Genomic DNA, 23,478 nt, shown 5'->3' on the forward strand with positions numbered 1-23,478 from the left:
TGTTTAAGGCAGCATTTCCCTCAAATTTAGGACTGTAAAATCTCTTTTCCGTGTAGCATCTACCCTAAGCACAGTCAGGAAAAGTTTGCTAAGTTGCAGTAATGTATGTGTTAATTTCATTGCAGGAAAGGACACATCCACAGGATTCCTTTTAAGGAAGTCCTAGTGAATTCAAAGTAAAATTCAAACACACCCACCAGATTGCTCACAGGTCATCTTGGATGGGTTAGACGGAGTTTATTTTCGCTAATCTGCTTATTGTTCTTTCTGCATCTTTTAGTAAGGAATACGCTGCTTTTATAATTGACAAAATATTCCAAGTGGTTGAGAATTCTATTGTTTTTTTTTTCTTTTTTCTATTGTTTTTTTAAAGACTTTTTAAAAATTTATTTATTTATTTATTTGTTTGTTTATTTAATTTATTTATTTATGATAGTCACACAGAGAGAGAGAGAGAGAGAGGCAGAGACACAGGCAGAGGGAGAAGCAGGCTCCATGCACAGGGAGCCCGACGTGGGATTCGATCCCGGGTCTCCAGGATCGCGCCCTGGGCCAAAGGCAGGCGCCAAACCGCTGCGCCACCCAGGGATCCCCTAAAGACTTTTTATTTATTTATTCATGAGAAACACACAGAGACAAAGAGGCACAGACAGAGGCAGAGGGAGAAGCAGGCTCCACGCAGGGAGCCCGACATGGGACTTGATCCCGGGTCCCCAGGATCATGCCCTGGGCCGAAGGCGGCGCTAAACCGCTGAGCCATCCAGAATGCCCTGGGAATTCTATTTTAATCAATTTATTGTTTTCGTTTGTTTTTTATTTTTTAAAAGTCTTTTTATTTTTAAAGATTGTATTTATTTATGCATGAGAGACACACAGAGAGAGAGGCATAGACATAGGCAGAGGGAGAAGCCGGCTCCTCACAGGGAGCCAGATGCAGGGCTTAATCCCTGGACCTGGGATCATGACCTGAGCCAAAGGCAGAGGCTCAACCACTGAGCCACCTGGGTGTTTCCTTGTTTGTTTTTTAAAAGGAGAAAGATTTATTCGATCTGAAGAGAAACCAGAGTATTATTTGTTTTTTAAAGTAGGCTCCATGCCCAGCATCGAGCCCAACATGGGGCTTGAACTCATGACCTGAGGGATCAACAAACACCCAAAATGGGGCTTGAACTCATGACCTGAGGGATCAACAAACACCTGAGCTCAGATCAAGAGTTGGACGCTCAACTGAGAAACCCAGGCACCCCTTAATCAGTAAATTTTATTTATTTTTTAAAGATTTTATTTATTTATTCATGAGAGACAGAGAGAGAGAGACAGAGAGACAGAGAGAGAGGCAAAGACACAGGCAGAGGGAGAAGCAGGCTCCATGCAGGAAGCCTGACGTGGGACTCGATCCCAGGACTCCAGGATCACACCCTGGGCTGAAGGCAGACGCTTATCTGCTGAGCCATCCAGGGATCCCCTTATCCAGTCAATTTAAAACAGAGCAAGGGGCATGCTTAATTGGAGCCCAGCTGCAAAGACAGCAAAAATTAGGAGTGGGTGCCCTCCAACCCAGGTGCCTCCTCACCAGGGAGCCCTCCAGGTTGAAGGTCTGAGCATTCTGGCACAGCAGCATGACGTCCTTCTCCAGGTCATTGAGGCTGCGGTACTTGTGGTTGCGGATGCGTTCCTGTGGGTGATGGGAGAGGCAGCCTTAGCTTGGGAATTTGCCTTGTGCCCAGGGACCTTGAGGCCAGGAATCCCTTTGCCTCATAAGGTCATGGGCCCAGTCTTTTGGGTGCTTCTGTAGACTTGGAAGCCTGGGCCCACTGAACACAAGAGCTGCACTGCTGAAGCTTAGGCCATGGATAACCCTGAAGGAGCTCTGAGGAATCCCAAGAGCCTGTGACTAGGATCCCGGCCAGACAGCCCAGGCTCTGCTCAGTCTGCTCTGTGGTCATCTTTCCCATGCACCCCGGGGGGGCCCATATTGGGGAGGGACTGGGTCAGATTCCCCAAACATCCCTGTAGAGAATCCCCACTTCCCACATCTTATGCCAGGGTTACCTTTATCTTCTTGAAGTCCACAGGCTTGCGGATGAGCTCGTAATACTCGGGCAGCTCCTTGCGGGAGGGCAGCTGGATGAACACCTCGCTGAGCTGACGTCCACTACTACTGCAAGGTGGGACACAGTGGGCGTCACTCACAGGCCCTGCCTGCTGGGGGAGCCCCCACTTGGCCACCACCCATTGCTTGAGGAATGAGAAATTCAAAGCACTTTGGAGTTATTTCCTGTACATGTACTGTCTTGTGAGTTCTGGAACATTCTTGAGAGGAAAACATGCAAAGAGAGGCCAGGAATGCATTTGAACGCAGGCTCTGCCCTCATCCAACCTCCAAAGCCCCTGGAGGAAACATTGCCAAATGCTGTGCAATAGAAGCCTTGGCACTCCAAAGAGGTAGAATCATGATTACACCTATGTACTTTGCAAAAATCAGTTTGCTTATGGTGGTTGGGAGCAGTAAGTGCCAGTTCTCAAAGAGAGACCAGTTTTTGCAAGTTTTGCAAGCATGTCTCTCATAGGCAGCACTTAGGAGCAGTGAACTTCAGAGAATTTGGCAAAACCCGTGGAGGAGAAATGCCCCCTGGAAAGACCCTAGCGGAAGACCTGAGCGGTTTTCTAGTTCTTGCAATTGGGAAAGTACTGGTTTTTCACGAGGGAGCAGAGAAAAGACACTGTGAGCAACCCTGAGATGTGGCAGGGTCTTAAGTGTTGTCTCCTGGGCCTCACATATGCAGGTGCCGTGCACTTGGCCACCAGGCTGTGCCACGTCCAGGTCTGGATCTGTCTGGGGCCAGGAGCTTGAAGGGACATCACTCCTCAGGCCTCCCTGAGGAGAGAGTGAGCAGGCACTTCAAGGACTGGCAGACAGGAGAAGACTACTCTTATGAGTACAGTCTCTCTTTTTGGAGACTGGAGACAGGGACCTGGCCCCAGGGGTCCAGGCTGCCGGTGAGTTGGTCAAGGCCCTGCTCCAAGGCTTGACTACAAGTGGCTTGCCCTCCCTTATCTGTGACCAGCTGGATACAACATGGGGCACGATGTGGCTGAAAACACAAGCTGGAAGGAAGGGGGAGGCTGACACCCCCACTTCACACTGGGAAAAAAGGCTGGAAGGCAGAGGCCCGAGGTGGGCTGTGTCTGGGCAGGAACATGTGTATCAAGTATCCAGCACACAGAAGGACTGAATGGTGGTATCTGTCTAAAGCAAGCAAGGTGCAGGACCAGATTCCAGCTCCTGTCTGTCAGGCTTGCATCTCAGGAGACCCCAGCTGTGGGAAGGGGCCCAGGGGTCTCACAATGCACAGGAAGCCCAAACAGGCAAAAAGCTTCTGGGATCCCAGCCGGGAGCAGCCTCGGGGAGGCAGTCCTAGCAAAGCTGCTCCTTAATGCAATCGTGACATTGGGAGCATCCAGCATCCAGCCAAAACCCAAAATGCCCTCCCTGGAGTAGCAGGCTTCCCTCCTCTCTGGGAATAGGCTGGTGGGCGGTTTGGCCAAAGACAACTAGAGCTTGTTTACATGAACTCTGAAAACGAGAATTGGTAGCAGAAGGCACTGGACATTCTACCTGGGACAGGCAGACCTGAGCCGCAAGCCACCACTCACCAACCTCCATGTCCTACTGCCCCCCAACCTTCTCGGAGCTCCCCCTTCTCATCTTGACAGCACTATCATGATACTTTTGACCATGATGCACAGTGGAGGTCACATCTTTCACTCTGATCCAGGACATATACCTACAACCGTAAAGTACTAGAAGTTTCCCTGCACAGGGGTCTCCCTTGCTAAGTAAGATGAACCGTTTTCTCCACTATTTCACTTTTTAGAAATGCCAGCTGAGCCACTAAATTCATTTTGCTGCTCACTAATGGGTGTGGAGTGTGCTCTGCACAGTGCTAAGACTGGGCTCTCCAGGTCACACATTCTTGTGCTCCTCTGTGGCATCCATGAAGGGCCCGGCCCTCGAGGGAGCTCACAAAGTGGAACACTAGTACTGGAATAAAGTGGAAAGTTTTGTAATAAAACTCACTCACCTCCATCAGTCTAAAACTGTGGCAGACATGAAAGAATGGAAAGCAACGGGGTCCCTCTTACAAAACTTTGGAATAGTGGCATCATTGAGGAATACAGACCTATGTGGTCACTCTATGCCTGACTTCACTGGTGCAATGAGCTCTGAGCATGGATGGCCTGGAACCGGGTGCACGTGATGGAGGGACAGGGCACCAAGACGATGGCGGACTTTTAGAGCCACCTTTTCTCAGACAGCAAATCCACTGCCATAAAGTTTTAGTTGCCAACATGCCGAGATGTCACTTTTAATCCTTGGAAGTCCTCTGGAAACCCCACCCCACCCCACCACCAGGCGCTGCTGCAGCAGGCTTGGGGCCTAGAGCCTTCCAGGCTTGCTCACCAGCCCTCCTCACCTCTGTGGACTTAGAGGTGGACAAGTCACAGCTGCCTACCTCACAGGGAATAAAACAGAGTCTCTCTGGTGGCAGCTTGGCCCTCCAGGACGGGCTTCCCTGGTGTCTGACATCAGCATCCCTCTCTCCTACTTCCTCAGAATCATCAAAGCCACTGCTCCTCGGGAAGCCCAGCTGCAGCCCTCACATCGCCTCAGAGCAAATGTCAGCTCCCCCTAAGTTCCCTGTAACCCTCACTCCCCGCCCCTCACAGAGAGTAATCATAAGAATGTGATGAAAGATAAAGGCATGGATTTTCAGTGCTCAGCTCCTTGAGGTAGGCCAGGCCTCTTCTTGAACTTGATGTTATGGGGTCATGCACGGTCAGCTCCCAGGTTTGACCTCCTCCTTCATCCCTGTAGGCACATGCAGCACCAGCTCACTCAACTCAAGAGCTGCCTTATGCCCTGTGGTGGGCACATGCCACACGGTTCGCTTGTCCATTTTCTGCTGACTGGTACCCAGGTGTGCTGGTCTTGAGTATCATGAAGCAAGTGGCCGCAGATGCTCACGTCCAACTGTTGGCTTGCACTTCTTTTGGGAACACGCCTGGAGGTGAAAATGCTGGAAAGCATGGCAGGGGCGCTCAGCTTCAGTAGCCGCTGAGCCCCTGCTTACCCTTCTGCCATTGGATGGGCTCTTCTCATCCTATCAGCTTCACTTGCTGTCACTCCTTGTCGGTGTAGCTGTTCTACAATCTGGGTACAAACTGGTATCTCCTTGTGATTTTAATTCACAATTCCTTGATAAGCAGTGAAACGTGACACCCTTTCATAGATGGAATGGCCACCTGATGACCTCTTTTAGGCAGTATCCATTCACATCTTTATCCTCCCTCAGACAGTCCTTCGTTGGATGTGTTTATTATAAATGCCTTTTCCAGTCTATGGCATGTCTTCTTACTTTCTTGATGGTGTCTTTGGGTGATAAGATCTTAGTTGTAATCAAATTCCAATTTACCGATATTGCCTTTTATACTTGCTGTTTCTCCTGTCTTGTCACAGAGGCATTTTCTTTTAGAAAGGTTGACAATTCAACTTCTTTATATTATTAGATATGAAGCCAGTCACCTAGACTGGTGTCTGTCCATGGCAGCTGCCATTTCTCCTACCAGAGCCCATGTGGCTGTGTCTTTACTGAACCAGAACACAAGCCCCAAGGACAGAGACCTTGCCTGTTTTATTTTCTGCTCTCTCTCTGGCACCTGGTACACCATAGGTGCTCAATAAACATTTGCTGATTGAAGGAAGAAATAGCTCAGGGTGAAAGTTTCAGGGTCGAGGAACAGGGTTCAAACTTGGGTGTCACAAAGGTCATCTCTGAATAAGGGTGCCTCACTGCCCTCAACACTGCATGGTTGTTTATACACGACCCTGTTCCAGAAAAGACTGGCAGCAACTACCAGGAAACCCCCTGCCCTAAGAGAGCACTGCTGTGTGCCCATATCTGCCTCCTGTCTTATGAGACTTGCTCTGAAGAAGCTTCTGCAGGCAGAGTGGTCTGGAACTGTCTCTGTCCTGGCTTTGTGTCTGGCTGCCCTGGCAGAAGTGGGGATGGAAGTAAAGGAGTTTGAGAAAATCCTGAGGCTGTGAGGAACAGACCTGTGACCTCCATTCAGACTGAAGCCTGGGCTGTCACCCGGTTTGGCAATAAGGGCAACAGCAGCCACTGCCACGCATGTGTGTGACAAAGAGAATGATGAGGATGCAACTCTCCTGCCTCCAGACGCCAGCTCCCAGAGCAGGAATTTCTTTCTACCTTGTTCACTGCCCTGTCTCCATTACAGTAAGACAGGAGACAGTTGGGACCCAGAGTGGTCAAGCCCTTTGCCTGAAGGCCCAATTCCTCCCAAGTCTAGCCCGGTGAGCACTTCTTGCTGAATGAAGTCTGTGGCACAAGTCTAACTCTGTGGGGGTAGGACCTGGTCTAGTTTCACAAGCCCCTCTTGGAGCCTGAAGAGCCCTGGTAAAGACCCTTATTATTCAGCCCACCCAGATGGTGTCTGCCTCCCTATGGAAATGGGCCCTCCCCTCTGCCAACTCAGGGCTTTGGTGGTACTGCCCAACACTGAGTCCCCACCTCTCCCCCAAGACTTGCACGGTACCAAGTGCTGTACCTTCACCCATCTGGTCCCTGGTGAGGGGTCCAGGCAAAGGCCTGGGACACAAGCTAGCTAATCAGAGCCCTTCCCGTGACTTGCTATCGGGAGCTGAGGAAGGAGAGGCTTTCTTCTTGGGGTGGGAAGTCTTCAGGACAGAGGGAGCCTAGAGTGGTGGCAGCCATGGGTCACTGTAAGGGGTAAGGGGAGAGCTGATAGACAGCTCTAGGTCCTAAAAGCTAGTTTCTTCCTTCCCTTCCGGGGGGAAGGGAAAAAAAGGGAAAAAGGAAAAGGGAGGGAAGGGATCTCCTTTCCTTTTTTCCTTTCCTCCTTGAAGGAACCTTTCCCTGTTAATGTCCTTCCTTCCCTTTCCCTTCCCGTCCCTTCCTTCCTTCCCGTTCCTCCTCCTTTCTTCCTTCCCCTTCCTTCCTTCCCTTCCCTTCCTTCCCTTCCCCTTTCCCTTTCTTTCCTCCTTTCCTTTCTTTCTTTTCTTTTTCTTTCTTTCTTTTGCTCTTTCTCTCTCTTTCTTTCTCTTTCTCCTTCTTCCTTTCCTTCCTTCCTTCCTTCCTTCCTTCCTTCCATCCTTCCAGATTTTATTAATTTATTCATGAGAGACACACAGAGAGAGGCAGAGCCATAGGCAGAAGGAGAAGCAGGCTCCCTGAGGAGAACCTCAGGGACTTGATCCCAGGATCACAACCTGAGCCAAAGGCAGATGCTCAACCACTGAGCCACCCAGGCATCCCCCAAAAGCTAGTCTTCATTAACTCCTCTATGGCCTTCCAGTGAAGGGAATCCCTAGACATGAAGATCTTAGAACTGACTTCTTGACACGCAGAGCCCCAAATTCCAAATGTGCCTTCAATGTGTCCTTAAAACAAAATTACAACATGCAGAGGAAGAATCAAGAGAATCACAATAGACCAAGAGCCCCCCAAATGGGACAAAACCACAAAGTCTCTACATTGAAGAGGTCATCCACCCAGGTCCCTTTCCAACAGATGGAGAAACCACAGAGGCAATGAGAGCTGGCAGGCAGGCAGGGCTTGATCACAGGTCACCCCCTACAACCAACTCAGGGATCCCTCCCACCCTTTCTCATATGTTACATGAAATCAAGGGTCAGCAAACTTTTTCTGTAACCTGTGTAAATCTTTCAGGTTTTGTGGGCCATCCCATCTCTGTCACAACTACTCAACTCTGCCACGGTTGCACAGAAGTAGCCACAGACAAGACACAGAAAAGTGAGCTTTGGGTATTCCTATAAAACTTTTTTATAAACAATGAAAAGTGAATTCCTACAATTTCACGTCAATGGAATGTTATTATTCTTCTGATTTTTCTAAAATCTTCTTCAAAGAAAAATCTTAATTCACAGGTGATACACATACAGCCAGCGGGCCAGATTTATTCTTTTGCTGGTTCACCATTGATATGAATTCTAAAAACAACAGAATGACTGTCCATATTGGGGAAGGCAACATACTGCCTGGTGTCCTCATGTTCTCATCCTCTGACCAGTGCAGACATGCAAGTAGATCAGAGCATTATTCCTTTGCCCTCAGGTAGGCACAAGCAATCAATTGAAGGTGGTACATAGGACATATACTATGAGCCAAGTATGGAGGGGGTCCCAGTCTGCCAGGAAGGACTGTCTCTTAGCCCTGCTTTCCTTCCTAGAGTCCAGTTCAGTTCACCTTCCCATGACATCGATCAGTGATAACACCAAGCCCCGGGACCATGTTCACTTTCGACCCTTGATCAGTGAACTGAGCCTACAAGGTCCTGGATACAAGTGGCTCAGGAGTTTCAAAACTGATTTAACTGCAAACTATCTGAAACAGAATCTCAGAAGGTTTTTCATAGATAAAATTTGAAAGTGAAATAATGAAACCTTCTTTTCTTTTACTTAATTCTTTTGCTTAATTAGTACACAATTACTTTCTAGGTTCAATTTTTTGACGTGTTATAAAATCATGGAAAATTTGAACATCAGACAAGTGAGAAATCTGATGTACTTAGTTACAAGTTCTTTATGAAGAGCCTCTATCTGCCAAAAGGGCAATCCCTGTGTTAGGCTAGCTGTTGGCACCTACTTTGCATGTCCGCACAGCTTCCCCAAGCAGACCATGAATGTTACAAGGCCTTGCACCATGCCCTGCGGTGGCAAGAGCTCAGAAGACATTAGCTGTGAGTGACGAGGACAAAGAGCTGGAAGCCCATGACCTGTTCATGGCACTGCAAAGAACATTTCTCGGGATGAGAGAAGGTGAAAACAATAGGCAAAGCCAGCCCAGCTCCCCCAGGAGCCATGGCCAGAGGCAGGTGGAACTGGTTATGAAAGTGTAGGGGGACTGGGGCCACCATCTGTGGGCCTGGGTCACTGGGGCCTTGAGAAGCGTGTTTCCTGACTGGAATGAGTCGTATTAGCAGCCTGCTGGTACTTCTGGGAGCCCCTGGAGTGCTGAGGGGCTCACAGCAATGGAAGCCCCAAAGCCCCCTCTGAAATGGAAGAGATCGCTGGATGACCCTACTGGAACCAAGGGTGCTGGGGTTTCTTGGTCCAGTGGGAGCTGAAAGACCCACCTCCACACCTGCCCGAGGCCCTCACACCCACTCTTCCTTCCCTAACTTTTAACATCAGTTAACTAACGTTTTTAACTAGTTTCACCTTGGAACTTTAACCTTTTAATTCTTTTAGCTAGCTGTCTTTTAGCTTTATTTTAAAATTACCTATTTTGTGGTTTCTCATTTATTTGACCTGGGACCTTTTTATTCACCCTCTAGTTTGTTAGTTTTTTTTTTTTCCTTTTCCAGAGATTTTGAATTTTCCTTTTATAGGAAACTTCCTGTCTTACTTGTTGATTATCTTCTATTTTCGTGACCATTTCTTTATTGTTTTTCCTGCATACAGGAGGACACACTTGCTGAAATGCACAAGCACTTTAGAAGGATCTCACGCAGGACTGTGAGGAAGGTGGAGGGTGCAACTTGTTCACCCAAAATTTATTTCTGGGATCCGGTGTCTGTACCCGTCCTGTTTTGAGCTTATATGTAATTCTAGTTTTAAGACCGTTCCTAGACAGCCGTCCTGTTTTCTTTGGTGTGATCCAACTGCACTGTGGCAATACATCATCAGCAGGGAATGAAGTCTAAGGGTGGAACCGGCAGGATGACAAACAAGGCAGATGCAACTTCATCTAGCAAAGTTGGTGGTGGCCTCAGAACTGCACAACTCGACAAGGCTGCTGGGGCTAATCCTTCTGTGGCTTAGAGCCCCATTGGGCCCTCAGCCTGGCCTGCATCTACATCAGGTTGGCCTGGGCCTTAATGATAGGTATCAGCACTTTTCTTAAGACCTATCACCTTGCTGTTTCTCAGGACAGGCTCTCGGCTGAGTGCCAAGCAGAAAATGCTGACTCTAGACCCAGACCCAGAGGGCTAGCTTCTCCTCTTGAAGTGGGTCCAGTCTGAGGTTGGGCTCTAGAGGAAGGGCTGTACAGCTTTCCAATGGCTGAGGCTGGAGAATCCTGAGGCCTCTCTGATCCCCTCTGAAAGGGCTCCCAGGCTGCTCACCCTTTACTCTTTTCCCTCAAGGGGACTGGAGCCACTGGCAGTTAATTACCTTTCCTGGGGAATGCTTTAGCCAGACAAACTTTCCTGGGGCTTGCTACATTGCCTGTTTTTGTCACAAATCAACGTACAAACCTTTCAACTCCCAAGAGTCATCAGCTCTCTGATTCTCAATAGGGAAACACAGGGCCCCTGTAAAGGTAAGGGGAAAGTGCTAACAAGTTTTAGGTAGTGGCTGCCAGGCCCAGGCTGAGGCTGCCATCACAGATGTGGCCAGGGCCCTTCATCATCTACAACGCTAAGTTTAGGGCTGGTTTCTAGGCGGCATGCCTGGCCCATGATCTCTCATTTGGGGGTCTCTATAATTCCATTTGGGGGATTCTACTTCTATGCTGAGGACCCAGAAACCGAGGCAGGGAGATGGATGGTAAACCCAGATCTCTGTGATACTCAAGCCTTCAGCTCTTTTAAAGCTGCTGCCTCGGGCAGCCTGGGTGGTTCAGTGGTTTAGCACCGTCTTCAGTCCAGGGCATGATCCTAGGGACCTGGGATCGAGTCCCACGTCAGGTTCCCTGCGTGGAGCCTGCTTCTCCCTCTGCCTGTGTCTCTGGCTCTCTCTCTCTGTCTCTCTCATGAATAAATAAATAAAATCTTTAAAAAAATAAAATAAAGTTGCTGCCTACTGGCAGGGGAAAAAGGGTAAGGGAACCCTGAGGGTCTGCTCAGTGGGGCTCAGCCAAGGGAGGCTTAGTCTGGGCAGTCTGTACACACCCATCTTTCTAAGCAATCGAGAGTAACTTGCGAGGATCTCCTAAGAACAGAAACATTCTCTTGTGTCAGTATGATCAAGTTCAGAAAACCTGGCGCTGACCCTCTACTGCCCAGCATGTGGTCTTCACAAGAACCGTGATTCTGCCCTATAGCTAGTAATGGTCGAGCTCAAAAGCCCAGTGGGGAGCACAGGTGCTATGAAGGGTCCTCTGAAGCCTGCCTGCTTAAATGGCTCCTCCAACCAGAGACGGTTCTGTAAAATCTTCCCCAAAGCACAAGGTATATGCTCCAGAGCACTCACCTACTGACTAGCATCTGCAGACACTGCCTTGGCTACCTGCTGCCGGTTCCCTATGGAGGATTAAGGGATGAAGACACCAGCTGGCAGCACACACAGCCCCTTGACAAGGTCCCAACCTGCCCGGGAATCTGTGCCTAATGTATTTGCATGTTTAGATTTTAAAGAAAAAATCCCTACCTCCAACATTCTTTCTTAATTCTGGTTCCAATTCTGGCTGGTAACCAAAGGGTTCCTCGATGCAGTCTGAGATTCCAAGCACCAGGGAGAAGGAGCCCTGTGAGGTCCTGCATGTGGGCTCAGCCCATGACAACCTACTGCCTCAGCTGGCTTTCTCTGCACACAGGATGCCCATACCCTCGGCCTCAGGGTATGGCATATGTCTCTGCATATGTTGCCCCCTTTGCCCATGACACTCTTTTCTTCCCTGCCCCTGGAAGGGCCCTGCTTATCCTCAGGCTCTGCTTATGTGGCACACTTCTTCATGCCGCACTAGATAGTAGGGGGCCCCGGGCATGGCAGTCCTGAATCTGTACAGGTAGGAAGGGAACAAAAGCTTTCAGATCAGGATGGTACCTGTATGTGGACTTGGATGGAAGTACAAAGATAATATCAAATGTGACTGCACTGAGATATTTAAATACAGCTGGGGGAGATCTTGAAATATGTAATCAAAAGCAACACCTGGAGCGATGCCCACTGACAGAAGGGTGGCCCCGCTCACACAGCAGCTACTACTCTCGAGTCACTGCATGGAGACACAAGCCCGGCTCCTATGAGCACTGGGCACTGAAACAGCAGCACCAGGTCCTCTTGCTCAGCAAGGCAGACTTGGGACATATCGAATCCAAATGCTGACAACATCCTGTGATCATCTGCTGGCGTCCAGGGACAACTGAGCTGTACGATTTGTTCTCTTTTCGGGCTCCATGTTTAACTCAAATATAGAATTCAACTAATTAAAATGTTCTAGAAAGTTAAAAAAATTAAAAAAAATATAAATGCCTCATTTTCTCTTCTGGAAATGAGCTATATTGGAAGTCTGAGACAAGAAAGTGTGTGATATAGGCTACTTCCAAATTCAGTTTGGAACTACTTTGGTTCTCTTTGGTGTGGTATAGTGTCTGGTCCCTCAGAACCTTCCAGGTACCTCTTGAGTGTGCCATTAGAATTTAACCTGATCCAAAGAGAGGCCTGACCTTTGCACTGGGCTCCTGGGAGATGCTCTCTTAGCCTTGGCAATGCCTTGCCTTCTGGGCTGCCTTTGTATTAGCTGGGGCCCTCTACCCCAGAGAGTCTAAGACCGTGATTTAAGACAGGAGTGATGGGTCATGTGGCATCTGCTCAATCCACAGAGGAGCTAGAAACTGAGGCCAGCCATGTCAGTGGTCAGCTGTGTCTCTGTGAATAGTTCCAATAAAAACTCTAGACCTCCAGCCTTCCTTGGTTGGCAGTGCTCCATGGGTCTTATCTCCTAATGCAGTCAGGAAAGTCAGTGCTGCTGGCGATGCCCTGGGGAGAGGACAGCTGGAAGCTCCACATACAGAACTCCCCTGGACGCTGCGCCCTGATGCCAGGCCTTGTCCTTTCACTGTAACAAACCATAATTATGAGTTTAACAGCTTTCAGAGTCCTTGAGCAAGCTTAAGAGTGGTCTGGGATCCCTGAACTGTGTAGTTGGTATCAAGAGTGAGGGTAGTCTCACTTCTCACCCAGTCTCACAACAGGGTGAACCGTGTGATTGTTTTCCCTGTGGTTTTGAATTTAATATGTTAAAGAATGTCAAAAATATCCATTAAATAAGTTGGCCTTTCACCTATATGTCATCTTTGAAAGGATTTGCTATGAGGTAACTTTTCAAGCAGGAAAACATTAATTCCCAAGTCTATGTGCCCTGATTGATCTTTTCCTAGGGGCCACTGGCAAAGTAGCAAGCAGATGGACCCACTTCAATTGCAAACCAAGGATTTCTCAATATCAGCATGTGAGAGGCTTCCTTTAATGACCTTTTATACTGTTCCATTTGTAACTTCTTTACATTTCCTTCTACTGTAATGGAGAACTCCCATATCTGTGATGCCACCCATTCCAGGAAGACTCGGGGTAAATGTAAACCCTCTAATGAGGTGTCCAGCCACACTGGTTTCATGCCAGCTGGGAGTGCAGCTCTGTGGCTTCAGAGTTGGGGCTTCATCAAACAGGATCTCAGCCTCCTGCAGGAGAACAGTCTCAACAAGGGGTCATGGAGCCCTGAGAGCCAGTTTTAGTTTCAGGCATGACTTACTACCCCATCTTGCACATGCTCAAAGAATAGCTGTTCACAGCAGCTAGGGCAGTCATTTCCTCTTTTCTCCCGTGATACAGGCTAAGGCTGATGCTCAGGGGACTTTTGCAGAAAGTCACAAGATGACTAAAAAATAGACATTTTTTTTTTAAGTTTGAAAATATCTAAGACCTTATCGACAAGTTGAGGATGCTGTTTCCAAGTGTCTTATTTCCTGACTTTTTTAATACAGAAGTGTAACATACTATAGGAAAGTATGCTTATCAAATGTTTATCCTGATGAACGTTTTCATGTCTCGAGGTAACCACTGCTCCTCACCGATCACCATGGATTAGCTTTCCAACTTCCTGTAACTTTAGGAAACATCCAGTAGTTACTTGTTAGTGTCTGGCTTTTTTCTGCCAAGAAAATGACTGTAAGATTCTCCTGGGGAATGGCGGAATGCCTGTGCTGGTGGTGGTTAGAATTCTGCTCTTTGATTAGGCCACCACTGATATGTTTTCCTATGGATGGACACTGGGCTGTTTCATTTGGGACAGTCATGATCAAGGCTGCTATGTATGTGCTTATATGTGTCTTTTGGTGGACACAGGTGCTCAGCAATCTCTGGTTTACGACTAGGATTAGAGTCTCTGGGTCAGAAAGTTTAGTGTCAAAGAATGGTCTGCTCCCATAAGTAGCATGTGAAGTCCAACCACTCCATGTCAACACTTAAAGGAGTTTTAGGCATTCTGGTGGGTGTATAGAGGCGTCTCTGGTTTTACTGTGTTACCTTTTTAATTTTTTTTTAAGATTTTACTTTACTTATTTGAGAGAGAGCACGCACAAGCAGGGGGAACAGCAGGCAGAGGGAGAGGGAGAGGCAGGCTCCCCGCTGAACAAGGAGCACGATGTGGGGCTCAATTCCAGCACCCTGGGATCATGACCCCAGCTGAAAGCAGATGCTTAACTGTCTAAGCCACCCAGGTGCCTCTATTGTGCATTACCTTGATGTTATGATGTCGATGCAGTGATCCTGAGCACCTTTTCACATGCTGATTGGTTACTGGGGTATCTCCTTCCAGGAGAGGTCTGTCCATGGCTTTTGCCCATTTAAAAATTTCAGTTGGTACGAGTAATCACTGGCTTCGTGAGGGTATCCTTGGATGAACAGATGTTCTTAATTTTAATGAAGTCTACTTTATGAGTCTCTTATGATTAGTGGTGCTTGTGTCCTATTCAGGAAGTCTACACCTACACTGAGGTCATGAAGATTTTCATCAATGCCTTCTTCTAGAACTTTGTTTTACCTTTCACATTTACATCTCCATTTCAAATAAACACATGTATAAGGTGTTGGGTAGGGATAAGGTTCATCTCCATTTGGATATCCAAAAGATCAGCATGACTTTTTCAAAAGTGCATCCTTGTTCCCTGCCTTCAAGGGTCTTCTTCATTTTGATAATTTTAAACCTCCCTCACAAGAACATTGGGGAAAAAACACTGGGATGAATCATTTTTCATTGGATTTTTACACATTTATATTTCAAATAATTGTTGACTCTTCCATTTTTTTCCTTTGTGGAATTTGCCTCAAAGCTGAAGTTTGCAGATCAGCTCAGTATTTTTTCCTCCGATTCAGATGTCACATTTTTAGGGTAAGGTCTTTCTCACTTACTCACCTGTTTCTCTTTTAATAATAAAAGATTCTTTTTTAAAGGGCAATTTGTATCCTTTATTGGGTACTACAATCATCACCAAGCAAAATTTCATACTTGCTAAGAGCCTCTCCACTGAGAGAGGCACCGAGGGCTTATACCATGACACTTTTCCCTCCTACAGATGACAATTTACCCTGACTTTGCTTAGTGGCTAACTGCCACGTGTTACTCTACAATTAGGCTCGACAACCCTCCTACGACTGGGACAGCTGCATCGGCCTGTATGCACCAGGATGGTACATACACTGGGGAGCAGAACGCACTGAGCCTTGAGCAACATGCAGTCCTCACACCTGTAACCAGCTCCTGCTGCTCCACACGACCTACCCCGAACTGGCAGGACGTACACACACTCCCTTGGAGGGCTTGGGAGAACTTTTCTTATTTAAATGGTACTTGTGACCCACAAACAGATATGCTGCAGTTTCCTATTTGGTATCTGTCAGGGCAGGGACCCCAGATCCTGGACCGGAGCCTGTTTTGTTTTCTCAACATGTGGCCCAACAGTGATGGCCCAGGGTAAGAACCGGGCTTGCATGTCATTTAGGTGTGGGGAGAAGGTGGGAACTCGAGAGAAGGAAACGCTACTTGGTCTTGGCTCCTGCCACATGGGCCCTCTCACCACAGTCCACCAGGTGTGTGATTGGTGCCCATCCCAGCACGGGTCCCTCCCATTCCACCTTGCCCGTCACTGGCCTCCTGAGGCCTCTCCACCAGCTCCAGCCTCTGTTGGAGCACCTGTCCCCAGACCTCCATTCCTCAAGGCTACCCTTCAAATGTCACCAACCTTGAAAACATTCCCCCATGGCTCCATCTCCCTATAATGCTTTCTCTTTCCTCTCACCACGGCTAATGCTCTGTACTTCCCTCTTGCAGAATGTGAGTTCCACAAAGGCAGGCACGACGATACAAAGACAGGTCACTAATGTCTGTGGAGTGAATACCCCAATAAGTGGCTCACAGGCACAACGTAAGGCCAGATGAGGCACCTCTGAGGACACCCTAGTGCCCACCCACTTGTGCTCCTTGGCTTACCTGTCCTTGTACTTGATCACAGCATCCACGATCTTCTTCATCTTCTTGGTGAGGTTGGGAGGGTTTGGGGAGAGCTTCTCGGCAGGTGGCCGGCCACGCTTCTTCTGCTTCTTGCTCTCGTCGTCCTTGTCACGGCTGCGGGTGCTGGTGGTTGGGGTGGAGGAGCCGGCGTCACTGTCCCGCTTGCGCTTCCGAGACGATTTCTTCTGCCGGACCTCCTCTTCGATCTCCTCCAGCGTGCCCTCCTCGATGGCCTTCAGGGTCAATAGTGGTAAAATAGGACAGCCAGCACCGAGGTTGACAAGCAAAGGCCGTGGCGCAAACCTGCAGGGCCCAGCTGGGCAGGACACAGTGGGGCCCCAGGCAGGCTCCATGACAGGCTAGCTCTGCCTCCCCAGGGTGTTCCCTGCCTAGGCCTGTTCTTAAAAAATCAACAGTTGGATTTCTTTACCAATTATAGAGGCATATCCCACTGAAGGGAACCCAAAGACTTGACCCTGGAATCCCTCCACCTGGAGGTGACACTCTAAATACTTCTGCTCTAGATTCTCTGCATTTTACTTAAAAACTGATAAAATGCACATAACACAAAAGTGACCACTTCACTATTTTTAAGTGTGCACTTTGGAGGCATTAGGTATGTTCACACTGTGCGGAGCCATCACCACCATCTATTGCCAGGACTCTCCCGGCCCTTCCCACATATGTGTGCAGGACCGAGAGCACTACAGTCATGTCCACATGCCATATCAGGACTCAGGTTTTTGCTTACTATGTCCTGGATGTACTTCCTGCCGCTTTTCTGCAACATAATTTTTAATGTCTGTTTAGTATTTCATGGCACAACACACCCTCATTTAACCTTCCCGTGTTCTTGGGCATTTTGGCTGTTTCCATTTGGGGGAGGGGTGCTAGTCTAAGTAATGCTATGACGGACAGCCATATTATTTGTACAGAAATTCCTTGAAGTGGAACTGTTGAGAAGGACCTGAATGTGAACAAAACTAATTTTTGAACAATACCAATTTATTAATTCCCAGTAATAATGACTAATTTGCACATTTTTACCCCCATAAGTAAAGAGAATGAAAAGCCATGTTTCCAGGGGAGCTTGTAATCAGAAAAGGGAGTGGGGGTGGGACTCAAAGGGATGTTCTGGTCATCCACCTCACATTTAACAGCTGTGACTGTGAGCAGGGCACAGGGCCAGGCACTGAGGACACAGCGTGGAAAAAAACCCTCATGGAGGGGACACAGTAAGCAGACAAGTATCTTACAAACATGATGACAAGTGTGTTGACTGCCAGGAACGAGAGTGAGTGGTGTACTGATGGTGGAGCAGATGTGGCCTGGCTGGGGGTCAGGGTAGCATCTCAGAAGAGGTGGCACTTAGGCTGAGATCTGAAGAGTGGGGGTGTGTAAGGCGTCCAGGCCAAAGGAACAGCATGAAGAGCGTAGGGCAGGCAGTAGGGACTCTAAGGTCGGCCTGGGGGATGGTGTGCATTGCGAGCCCAGGGCAGATATAGTGGGTTGAAGAGCGTCCCCCAAAGTTCACATTCACCTGGAGCTTCAGAACATAATCTTATTTCAAAAGAGAATCTTTACAGATGTAACTACTTAAAAAGCAAAAATGAAGGTATCCTATGTCAGGGCAGGCTCTGACTCCAATAAGAACGACCCCATGAGAGATAGGAAAAGATACAAAGATGCATGGGGGACAGGCCATGTAAGATGGAGGCAGACTGGGGTGATGGGTGATGTAGCCACAGGCCAAGGAATGCCTGGGCCTCCAGTAAGCTGGAAGAGGCAAGAAAGGATCCTCCCCTAGAATCTTCAGAGGGAAAAGGGTCTTTTTTGCTGATACCCTGACTTCAAGACTCCAAACCTTCAGAACTCTGAGAGAATAAATTGCTACGGTTTTAAGTCACCCAGTTTGCAGTCCTTGTTATAGCTACCCTAGGAAAGCAACGATAGGTTCTCTGGTCCCAAGTCTCAGGCAGCTAGATCAGCCTAGCAGGGCAAGAGCCAGCGCCATTCTAAAGAGATTTTGGTACATGTGGCACCAGAGTGGCTGCCAGAAAAGTGGGCCCAGCTACATGGCGCCACCACTAAGAAAAGAGAATGGCTCTTTTGGGTAAATGTATTTTTTAAAAATTAATGCAAATTCTTACTGAGCATGACATACAAAAAGGCATGTGCTCTGTGGGGAAAAAATAGTCTTTTTGACAATGGGGCCGGAAAAATTGGACATCTGCTTGTGAAAGAATGAAGTTGGACCCTAACCTCACATCCTAAAGAAAAACTACTCAGATCATGCATGGGCTTAAATGTAAAGGCTAAAACTCTTGAACAAAGCAAAACAAAACACAGGAGTAAATCTTTGTACTCTTACATTTCTCAGTGGTTTCTCTGATATATCAGAAAAACAGGTATGCTGGAGTTTGTCAAAATTTAAAATGTGCTTCAAAGAGCCTCATCAAAAAGGTAAAACAATAACCCACAAAATAGGAGGAAAAAAAATCTATGAATCACACATCCAATAAAGAAGATACACAAATGACCAACAAACACATCAGGGGATGCCCAACACCATTAGCCACTGAAAAAATGCAATTAAAAATCACAATAAGGTTACTGCTGCATGCCCATTACAACGGCTATAATCAAAAGGACAGGTGACAAACCGGAGAAATTGCAACAGTCACACACTGCTGGTAGGAATGTAAAATAGCGTGGCTGCTTTGGAAAACAGACTGGCAGTTCCTCAATAGATTAAGCAAAAAAATTTACCATTTGATTCAGCAATTCTATTTCTAGGTATTTATGCAACAGAGATCACAACACACATCCTCACAAAATCTTGTCTACCGATGTTCATAGCAGTATTATTCATAGCAGCCCAGAGATGGAAAATAGGCCAACTGTCTACCAATGAACAAAGACAGCACTGTGTGGTCTGTACAAGAGAATGTTACTCAGCCTGGAGAAGGGAGGGTACTTGCTCCCACGCAGATGAACTTTGAAGATACTTTGCCTATTTCAAAGTAGAAGCCAGACTCCAAAGGTAGGATACATCCCTCTATTTATATGAAATGTCCAGAACCAGAGCTAGGGGGAATAAAGGGACAGGAAGAGAGCTAAAGAGGACAAGGCTTCTTTCTGAGGTGACAAGAATGTTCTAAAGCTAATTTGTGGTGATCACTGCACAACTCTGAAAACACTAAAAACTACTGAACTGTACAACCTGAATTCATAATAAGTGGTATATAATGTGTATAAAGTGGTATATAAAGTACATTAAAAAAAAAGAAACATGTACACAAAATGTTATTAGCATACAGGCAACTGTTTTTAAAAGGTATCTGTGTCTCAAAACTGCAGAGCCATGGGAGCTGCACATATCTGTGCTTGGGCATATATTCATCTCTAGGGGTTTTCTTGTCCCTGGAGCTCAGGGCTGATGGGTGAGGAGCAGGAGAACCACCTGCCTCCCACCCGAAGGTCACATGGCCCCGTCTGGCACAGCTCACCAGGTGAGCTCACTAGTCTGGGCTGTTCTGAGGTTCCAGGATAGGGCCAGAGCTACCTGACCTCATGGACTGTGGGAGCACTGGGGCCACAGGTGAATCAAGAGGAAACTCAGGAAACATGACCAGAGGCCTAGGCAAGTAACATCATCCATTCTGGACTGTGCCAATCAGCCAGGCACAGCTGAATGCCACCACCTGCCCTCTGGGAAGGGTTGCTTCATGGGCCATTTTTATGAAACTATAGGGCTGGATTCCCAGTCATTACCTCTGCAGTCAAAGCCCTAACCCTGACATGTCACCACAATCCCAGTGCTGCCGGCCTGTGGGCCTACCAGACATCCACAGCCCTGACTCAGCCACCTACACCTGTTGCTGTCAGGGACCCAAGTGCCATCTGCTAAAAACCCTGCGTGTGTCACCTGGGAGCAGCTGCAACTGTGAGCCTCGGTGGAGTCTGCTCCCTCCTCCTCCCAGAGATGGCTGAGGGGTCCAGCCCTGTGGTCGACATGCCCAAAGTGGGGTTGCCTGACCCCCGCTGGCTCTCCCAACCACATGACAAGGCAATTCGCTCTGATGACTCATCACTGAGTTTCCTAATGACAAGCACTTGGAAGGCTGGTTACACCCATTGGTGAGTTCTGAGCTCCCCAGGGGACTACGTGCACACTCCCTCCCATGCCAGGTCAGGAGGAATGGAGCAACCTGACCCCACATCAGGTGTTGCTACTGAGAATGGCTAAAGGGAATCTGCTCAGGTTTTGGATGAGCCCCACGGCACAGTAGCTGAACCTCTGCTCTCCTGACCCTGCCCCTGGCCGGCCCTCTCCAGCATGTACCTTGAGCCACTGCTTCTCAGTCAGCGAGTCGCTGTAGTCCACCTCCTTGCGATGGCGGGAGCCACGGCCAAACATTTTCTCTTCTTCTTCCTCACAGGTCAGCCGCTCCACCTCAGCATCGTCCTTGATGATCCATGAAGGAAGCTCATCCTCCTCCATCAGGCGTGGCTTCCGCTTGGGATTTCGGGCCTCCTCGCGCCTGCGGTCTAGGTCCATGCGCTGGGAGGTGTAGGGCAGGGGACAGAGGGAGAGAGGCGTGAGCACAGGCAGAGCTGGGGGCACACAAGGGGCGTGTGGTGAGGGGAGGCTTTGTTATCTTGGGCACTAATGCTGCAAGGCAGCTAAACAGTAGCTCTGAGGTTTCTGGCTCTGACAGAAAGCAGACCCATGCTAGGGTTCTGCTTCAGGGGCAGAAAAAATGAGAAGGTCACAGAAGAGGGGCCAAGGGCCCGTACTCTGACTCCATGCTGACTTGTGCTTTCTACCCAGAGCTAAGGAGCATCTGTGACTGATGGCTGGCCTGGGACAGCGTTAACTCCCTCTGAAAGGGAGCCTCAAGGACAAGAGACTCAAGAGGACAGGCATTCAGCAGGACTGAGGATCACAGGTGTGTGTGTGGGGAGGTGTGTGTGTGTGTGTGTGTGTGTGTGAGTGTGTGTGTCCCATCACTGCTGCAACACTCTTAGGGGGCCATGGAAGAAAGATCGGTCTGTTAGGAGGGAGGAAGGGGGACCACCCCAAGAGATGCCCCAGCTCCATTACCCGCTGGGGACACCATTGTCACGGAGTTTTGTTCTATTTGACTGAGCTGTTTTGTTCTACTTGATGTCAATGGGGGTGGGCATGGGAAGCCTTCAGAGCGCCCCATGAGGTGTGTGGGGTGGAACACCGCTTCTGTCCCCTCTGCCCACGGTACTCACCATGAACAGGTCAAATTCCTCCTCGTGCCGGGCAATCATCTGGTTCACCGTCTCATCGTCAGGCACTTCGTCTTCTTCCTAGAAGGTTTCACACGTTTAGTTCGAGTGTGGAGAGGCCGGGGTGGGCGGTGGCCGGGCTCGGAGGCGAGCGGCGGCAGTCCATGGGAAATGAGCTGGCGGTCCCAGTCCGGCTGCGGTGGATGGGGACCCACACGGCAGCGAAAGGCACACACGCACACGCACACGCACGCTCCGTGGGATCAGGGCCCTTGCTGGCCGTCTCAGCCGAGAAGCCGAGGATTGAATGGGCATGGAGACTGAACTACCCCTCTCACCTTTAGAGGTGGCTCCTCCAAGTCGGGGTTGACGCCCGCTGGCGGAGGGGCAGTGTGGGCGAAGCTGGCACTGCCGCTGCCCGTGCTGCAGTGTCTGCTCTGTGGATAAATAGAGGACTTCAGTCTCCAGGGCTGTCAATCCGGCGTCTTTCACCAGCAGTTTAGAAAAAAAAAACCACTTCAAAGAAAAAGCAAGTACTCATCCTCTTTCCTTTCAGCCCACACTCCCTTTACTCCAAAGGGATGCAAAAAAAATAAGAGTGCAAAAAAGGTAAAAAAACAAAAATGAAAGCCGCTCATGCGTCCACCACTCACGCCGGGGAGGGGGTTGGGGCTGGCGCTGCCCTCACCTCATCCTGCTCCTCATGCTCGAGGATGGCCTGCAGGAAGGCGCGCCTCTCGTGGCTGGAGGACTTTTGGTCAAACATGCCAGCTTGGATCACCTTCTGGTCGACGTTGAGCTTGTACTTGGCTGCGGCCAGAATCTTCTCCTCTACACTGTTGACCGTGCAGAGACGGAGCACCCGCACCTCGTTCTGCTGCCCGATGCGGTGGGCGCGGTCCTGGGCTTGCAGGTCCTAGAGGAAGAGATGCAGGTTAGTCCCAATCCAGCTTTCTGGAGATCTAAGAGGCAGTCAACTTTGCAGTGCCATCGGGAAAGGCCTTCTCATTCTCATGTGCCTGTCTCCCTCTGCATGCCCTGACCAGCAGCTTCTTGAGCTGGGAACCCAGGAACACAACCTCGAGTCCATGCCACAATGACATTACCACAAGATTATCCCTTCCCATCTTTTTTTTTTTCTTTTTAAAGATTTTTATTTATTCACGAGAGACACACACACAGAGAGACAGAGACACAGGCAGAGGGAGAATCAGGCTCCATGCAGGGAGCCCCACGTGGGATTCGATCCCGGGACCCCAGGATCACACCCTGGGCCAAAGGCAGACACTCAACCACTGAGCCATCCAGGCGTCCCTGTCCCTTCCCATCTTAACTGGGATTTTTTGGTACTCCAGGGCAAAGTGCAACTCAGAGGACAAGTCCTGGGCCGTGAGGGTCCCAAGCAGCTCATGTCACAGCTACACGGGTCCCCTCACCTACCCCAGGAGGGGCTCATGTTTGATGTGGCCATATTGCGGTTAAGAGCACCTTTAACAAAATAGGGTCGAAGCTGGGCACCACCCTGGCAATGCCGGCTTGGTTGTGGGCCCTGCTTCTTTTTTGCTATGCAGGCCAAGCCGAGGCCCTATAAGCCTCAGGACTTACTCTGTTGACATAGGCCTTTCCGGTGATCGTGAGGGGAGAGGAGCTAAGTGGCACTGGATGCTCAGCCCAGAGCGTACTGCAGAGCCAGCTCTGATCAAGTGGTAGCCACGGCTGCCAACACTATCTGTATTATTATCCCCAGCACCAAATCAGGGGGGCGTCCACAAAACCCTGCATCTGGGCCCAGGAGCAGTGTGGGCCTATGCTCAAGATTCACACAAAATCGGGTTGACAGGGGCTGTAACTCGTGGAGGGCCAGGAGTGCCTTGTGTTTAGAGCTTAGCTTCCTGGTTCGGTCAGCACGCCTCCTGAC

At 49.0% G+C, this 23,478-nt stretch overlaps 1 protein-coding gene and 1 long non-coding RNA gene across 9 annotated transcripts in view; one reads left to right on the plus strand and one right to left on the minus strand.

Annotated features, from left to right (window-relative positions):
* The window catches only part of SMARCA4 (SWI/SNF related, matrix associated, actin dependent regulator of chromatin, subfamily a, member 4), a 93,502-nt gene that overhangs the window by 2,656 nt on the left and 67,368 nt on the right, over positions 1-23,478 (minus strand). For 3 of the 8 annotated variants that reach the window (XM_038567266.1, XM_038567260.1, XM_038567259.1), the window contains exons 26-32: positions 22,249-22,476; positions 21,899-21,997; positions 21,564-21,641; positions 20,644-20,862; positions 16,278-16,540; positions 2,053-2,161; positions 1,574-1,675 (exon numbers count right to left, since the gene is read on the minus strand). In XM_038567266.1, the coding sequence (XP_038423194.1) occupies positions 1,574-1,675; positions 2,053-2,161; positions 16,278-16,540; positions 20,644-20,862; positions 21,564-21,641; positions 21,899-21,997; positions 22,249-22,476 (1,098 nt within the window). The remainder of the gene's footprint in view (positions 1-1,573; positions 1,676-2,052; positions 2,162-16,277; positions 16,541-20,643; positions 20,863-21,563; positions 21,642-21,898; positions 21,998-22,248; positions 22,477-23,478) is intronic. The other 5 variants (XM_038567261.1, XM_038567262.1, XM_038567265.1 and 2 more) reach the window with 5 other exon arrangements.
* LOC119864744 lies at positions 1,403-10,795 on the plus strand. The gene is made up of 3 exons (XR_005375122.1): positions 1,403-6,379; positions 7,776-7,859; positions 9,530-10,795. It is a non-coding gene; the product is annotated as an uncharacterized LOC119864744 (long non-coding RNA).

This window comes from Canis lupus, chromosome 20 (genome assembly GCF_011100685.1).
Source record: "Canis lupus familiaris isolate Mischka breed German Shepherd chromosome 20, alternate assembly UU_Cfam_GSD_1.0, whole genome shotgun sequence".
Classification (NCBI taxonomy): Eukaryota; Metazoa; Chordata; class Mammalia; order Carnivora; family Canidae; genus Canis; species Canis lupus.